The 6000-nt window shown below is 34.9% G+C and overlaps 1 protein-coding gene across 1 annotated transcript in view; it reads right to left on the bottom strand.

Annotated features, from left to right (window-relative positions):
* Nucleotides 1–2379: 2379 nt before the first annotated feature.
* The window catches only part of LOC131508065 (transmembrane protease serine 11G-like), a 29553-nt gene continuing 25932 nt past the window's right edge, over nucleotides 2380–6000 (bottom strand). The window contains exon 10 of the mRNA XM_058723334.1: nucleotides 2380–3912. Coding sequence (XP_058579317.1) covers nucleotides 3754–3912 — 159 coding nt within the window. The 3' untranslated portion in view covers nucleotides 2380–3753. The remainder of the gene's footprint in view (nucleotides 3913–6000) is intronic.

Genomic DNA, 6000 nt, shown 5'->3' with positions numbered 1-6000 from the left:
GAAACAAAAGCCCAGATACTACACACATACACGTGCGCGCGCGCGACACACACACACACACACACACACACACACACGTTGCATATATATGAATGCATATAAAATGTTGCTATTTTTTAAAAAAGTGGGTAAGCTGTTTATAAGTGAATGAATATATTTGTTTATATTTGTATAAACAGAACAATTTGAAAGGATATATGCATTTTCTTAAAGGTTTATTTATTTTGAGAAAGAGAGGGAGTGCTAGTGGGTAAGGGATAGAGAGAGAGGGATAAATGGAGAATACCAAGCAGACTCTACAGGTTCTCAGAACAAAGCCTGATGTGGGGCTCGACCCCACGAACCATGAGATCATGACCTGAGCTGAAATCAAGAGTCGATTGTTCAACCAACTGAGCTACCTAGGCGCCCTAAGGATATACAGTTTTAAACTTTGATTACCTCAGGAGATAACTGGGGAGAGATTGTCTGATTTTTCTTTCTACTAATCTGTGTTGGAAAATAGCTTATGCAACTTTAGAGCCTGAAATGCAATTACAATAAAAGTATATTTAAATAAATTATATAGACCAGGAGATGGCAGCATAGTAACACATTTGGTCTGTTTCTTACTGGGTTTTTAATGAACATAGGTTTGGATTATAGTGATCTGTTGTTTCTACATTTCTTGGATTCATCTATAATAAAACAATATTAACATACTGCACAATCAAGTCCCTGTTTTATACCTGGGTTGGCTTCTTGCTTAAAATATTAGTTGATATTTTTAAATTTTGTGACTAAGTCACTCTGATGCTCCTCTATTACTTGCTACTCTTTTGTTGCCATTAATATATCTTTCTGGATTATAAGATATTATCTGATTTAAAAAGCTACCGAAATATTTTTATTCTTTAATAAAATAATAAAAATATATTTTTTAAACGTTTTTATTCTTTAATATACTATTTATTGAAGAAGTTCTGGGATCTTTGTCTAAGGTTGAAAATTCCACTTGTGACCACTTCAATTTCCTTATGGGTCTCTGGGCCTGATATAGCTTATACAAAGAACATTCTGTACTAGTGGGCCAATGACAGTAGAGGAAGAGTCTGGAAGTCACCATGATATGCATGGCCAAACACACTACCCAAAGGCTCTGTTACTTTTAACAATAATTATCAAAAATACTTTTACCTCTATGTTGTCTTGAGAACAGGACTTGGTTTTATATACAATTATATACCCAATATCTAGAATATCCAATGTCTGACACATAGTGTTTCAAGAAATGTTTGTTAGATGAATAAGTGATTTATGCAAGTAGTTGCATACAATGCTGTAGGCCAGTGATGTCCATAAAACTTCATGATTTTGGAAATGATGTATATCTGTGCTACCCAATATGGTACCATTAACCTTATTTGACTCTTTTATATTAGAAATGATATTAGTATAACTGATACTATTATAAAGTTCAATTAAATGAACTTTACTTAATTTTAATTAATTTAAATCTAAATAGTCCCATCTGACTTGTGGCTACTATTTCAGATAATGCAGCTTTTAGTGCATAGTGATGCTATGCAACTTCCTATTCTCCACTCTACAATGCTAGTGAATGATGGACTGAGCCATTCTGCCTCAGCCGAATATGTAAATCTTTTTTCAGGCAGTATTTATTTATTCATTCAGAGAATATTAAATAGAATATATATGTGGTATGATTATGCAGGATTTAGGTATATGACAAATATCTCTCTTTCTAGAGAGAAATTTATATAGATTTCTCTAATCTATATAGACCAGTTGACATCTATCTATAGATAGACTTCTATCTCAATAGATCTATATAAACAGCCTCCTTTGCCTGAACAGGTTCACTTTCCAAATGATCTTAATTTGGTTAGGATTTTTTGGATATGAGAGTAATCATCATAGACGGTCTTTTTAGCATTCTCAACACATTTGCATTGTAAGAAAAGGGAGAAGAAAGACATGCTCAGACCCATGTAAGAAAATTGTGGTTGTAAGATTTTTATCAAGTGACTTTTTTCCTCTGACTGTTGACTCCATGGCAGTGGTTCTCAGATGGGGGTGATTTAGCCCCACAGGCAACGTTTGGCAATATCTGGATACATTTGCTGTTATTATAACTTGGTGGGGGTTACCACTGGCATCTAGTGTATAGAGGTAGGAAATGTTGCAAACATTCTACAGTTCACAGGATAGCTGCCACCTTCCCCCCACAACAAAGAATTATCTCTGACTAATGTCAGCAGGGCAAAAGTTGAGATGTGTAATGCAATATACTGATGATTCAAAGGAAATGAGGTTGAGTTTATTATTATAAATATATTTTAATGTATACAATATAACATTATGTATGTGGACCAAGAAAGACTCTCAGCTGATATAAAACTCAGAAGAAAATCTTAGCACAGCAGTTATTTCATTAGCCAAATTAATCATAACAGGGGGAGCAAAGGTTTAGAAGCACAGAAAAAGTTTGAGTTTTGTTGAATACTAGTCCATAGTCATATATAGTGTCAGGAAATATACATTTAAATACATATGAAAATGACTATTTTGTCATATAAGTTAAATCTCTCCAAAGATGCTTTCTGGATTATTTGAGTATTCTCCAAAAATACTATAAAGAATGCCAGCCATTTTTAACAGTAAATTTAAATATTAGACAATCAGATCTTTTCCAAAATCTTATATCAAATTGGTTATGAATATCTAATTTTATATTGGCTTCTCATGTAAATGATTTATGAATATCTATATTGGCTTCTTATTCTGTGGGTCCTTTACTTGTTCTGAAGTTGATTGAAAATAAAGCTATTTAGAAAAGAAAATGCAGTAAGATATAATAAAACATAAGTGAAAAGTTAATTTATACCAGGTTTGGAACATCTCTCATTTTTAGAGATGGAAAGGAGCTCCTTCTCACAGAGTCCTTTTATCTTCTCATTTCCATCTAACAAAAAGACCAAGAAACTTTCTCTTTATTTTCTAAATACAAAAAAAAAAAAAAAAAAAGGAATTTTTAGGTAGGGTAGCACAGAATCTGTGCTAGGCAGTGTTTTCAGTTTTCCTGTCTGGTACACAGATTTATCTATTGTTCCAAAGCAAATATTAGGTAGTTGTTTACACTTTAAAATCTACACTGTCATGTCAATGTTTTTCAAGTCTCAGAGAGAGGTGAATGTGCATGTGAGGACAAATGGGAAAGGGCTGATAGGAGGGCCATCTCTTAAGTCCCAGTTTTATGCCTAGTGCCCCTCCATCATTTGTGTTCACATTGGCCAGAACTAATTACCTTGATTTGTCTAGTACAGTGAACCTACAGATTCTTAATGAAGATTATTTGGTGAGGAACATGAAAACTGTGGAGTCAGGGAAGGGCAGTGTGCCCTGTCGGGGAAGAAAAATAGAGAATGCTTAGCCAATTGGTACTTGTCTGATTAAACTGGATTGTTCTCATTTTAAATGAGTAGGAACAGAAAAATGAGCAAGGAGATCATGGGAGACACTTAGCAGCAATGGCAGATCATTGTGGAGTTGATGATATCTTGTATGTTCAGGTTAGCAAAACATTTCAGATGATGTAAAAGAAAGTCTGCTTTCCTCATGTTTAAGGGGAATGTTGTCCGTTCATGCTTATTTGCATCTTGAACTCAATGACAATATACATAGCAACACATTCTAGCAAAACAATTTGCTAGCGACCACATTAACATTTTGGATGTACAGGTGATTGTTGCATTAGATGTTGGTTTTAGATTTAATCCAGTCCCGATAGCAAGTCACTTTGGTGTAAAGTCCAGGCTTGTTTTCTTTTCCACAGTCTATTCCCCAGCTTACTATCCCAATAAGATACCAGTTTCTATCACGTGCTATAACCAGAGGTCCTCCAGAATCACCCTGTAGAAGAAGAAATGTACATTGTCAATGCAATAAATAAAGGGGAGTAAAAAATGAAAGTTTATGAGCCTGTGAATGACTATTAAATTAATATTTTAAATAAAAGTATGTAGGGGTGCCTGGGTGGCTCAGTAGGTTAAGTGTCTGGCTTCAGCTCAGGTCATGATCTCATGGTTTGTGGGTTCGAGCCCCATGTCGGGCTCTGTGCTGACAGCTCAGAGCCTGGAGCTTCTTTTGGATTCCGTGTCTCCCTCTCTCTCTGCCCCTCCTCTGCTCATGCTCTCCTTCTCTCTCACATATAAAATAAAAACATTAAAAAATTAAAAAAATAAAATAAACAAAAGCATATAAAATGAATTCTGTTTTTACTTACCATTGTTATTAATATAACAATTGAATTTATTGCTTATTACCTGTTTTTATCTTACTACTTCTACTTATCTGTGTTAATATCTTCATCTGGAGTAGTGTGAATAAAGCTAATATTTCAGTTTTACCCTTGTATAGTTTTTAGTTTTGCTCTATCTGAACAGGGAACACAAACTGAACCTGAGTCCAGGCATACAATAGTTACCTAAGTGATGAACTCAAGGCTCAACTATATGTCACCTCCATGAAGCCTCTTCTGTTAGCTAGATATAGTCACTTGCTATGAATTTGTGGTTTTTTTTAACTTTTTAAAATATTTCTTTTTGAGAGAGAGAGAGAGAGAGAGAGCGAGCAGTGGAAAGACAGAGAAAGAAGACACAGAACCTGAAGCAGTCTCCAGGCTCTAAGCTGTCAGCACAGAGCCTGATGCAGGGTTTATCACTGACAGACTTTTGTTCCCAAACTAAGGTTTAATCCCTAGCCCTAGTGAACTGGTTTGAAGTGTGTGAATCCTGAGGACTTCCCTGATATCTTTAACCCAAGGTTTAGACAGATGATTTTTAAATTTATCTTTTAGCAATAAACCTATATGGAAGCCCATTATAGACTTATTTTATAAGACAAATTATCCTGTTTGAAGCAGGCCTGGGATCCTAGAGTTTTGGCTTTTAGCTCCCTTCCCTTCTCTTTCCATGTAGCCTTTAGGGCTCAGTGGACAGAGTGTGAAAACTCTGGTTACTAAAAGCAATGCTTCTCAGCTCTTTTCCTGTAATACCACATCCTAATTTAGGTCCTTAGTATTTTACTTTGCTGCTGGCGAAGGAAGCATGGGAACATGGACCAATGGAAAGAGAACATCTTTTACGTAGATTTATGTTTCTGCTCAAAAGTCATGTTATCCGGTTGTGTTGTGGACCGCCTTGTTTTTGCTTCTCCTCAGGAAGGAAAGTGAGTGGAAGGAGATCTTATATTCAGAATATGTAGCCAAATCCTATGTTTTTGTTCTTTTCGTTACTTGTTTGCTATATTATTAGATTGTAAATTCATTGTGGATTCAGTGTAGGCTTTTTTTTTTTTAAATGTTTATATTTCCTTCAGTAATTGCCAAGTTACCTTGCAATATACAAAAGAAAAATGGAATGAATAAGTGAATGAATATTTATTATATCACATTACAGCCAGGTAGTGGCAGATCAATAGTGGGCCCTTTGCATTTAAGTAAAGCACTCATATGTGTCAAATTCTCAAAACATTTCCTAATCTTTTAAGAATTGCTAAACTATTGGACCCAAGTTAAAACTTCATTATTTTAGTTACTTATTTTTAGTCTTTTAAGTAGCCTGACTTTAAAACTGATATTCTCCTTAAATGTTTAATCCTAAGATTTTGTATGGTTTAGTGAAATGCTATTTATTTAGTTTTTAGATATAATTTGTGAGGCAACACTTTAATATGAATAAGTGTTGATAAATGTATTCTCTTCCTAAATGGTGTGATTCTATATGAATGTAGACTGCTAATGGTCAAAAGGGTTAAGCGCGGGTGGGATGATGGCTCTGGCCATGGAGGGATCTTCAGACTCCATTCCCTAGTGCCTTACAAGTAGTAGGGGTCAGACACCTAATTGGTTATCATTGAGACTTGAAGCAATGATTGTGTGGCTTCTTGGCTTGGTTTCTACTATCTGCTTCCAGTCTTTTTCTCTAATCAAAGTACTAA

The sequence above is a fragment of the Neofelis nebulosa genome, chromosome 3 (genome assembly GCF_028018385.1).
Source record: "Neofelis nebulosa isolate mNeoNeb1 chromosome 3, mNeoNeb1.pri, whole genome shotgun sequence".
Lineage (NCBI taxonomy): Eukaryota > Metazoa > Chordata > Mammalia > Carnivora > Felidae > Neofelis > Neofelis nebulosa.
Note: the sequence above shows the minus strand (reverse complement) of the source record. Positions and strands in the feature narration are given on the sequence as shown.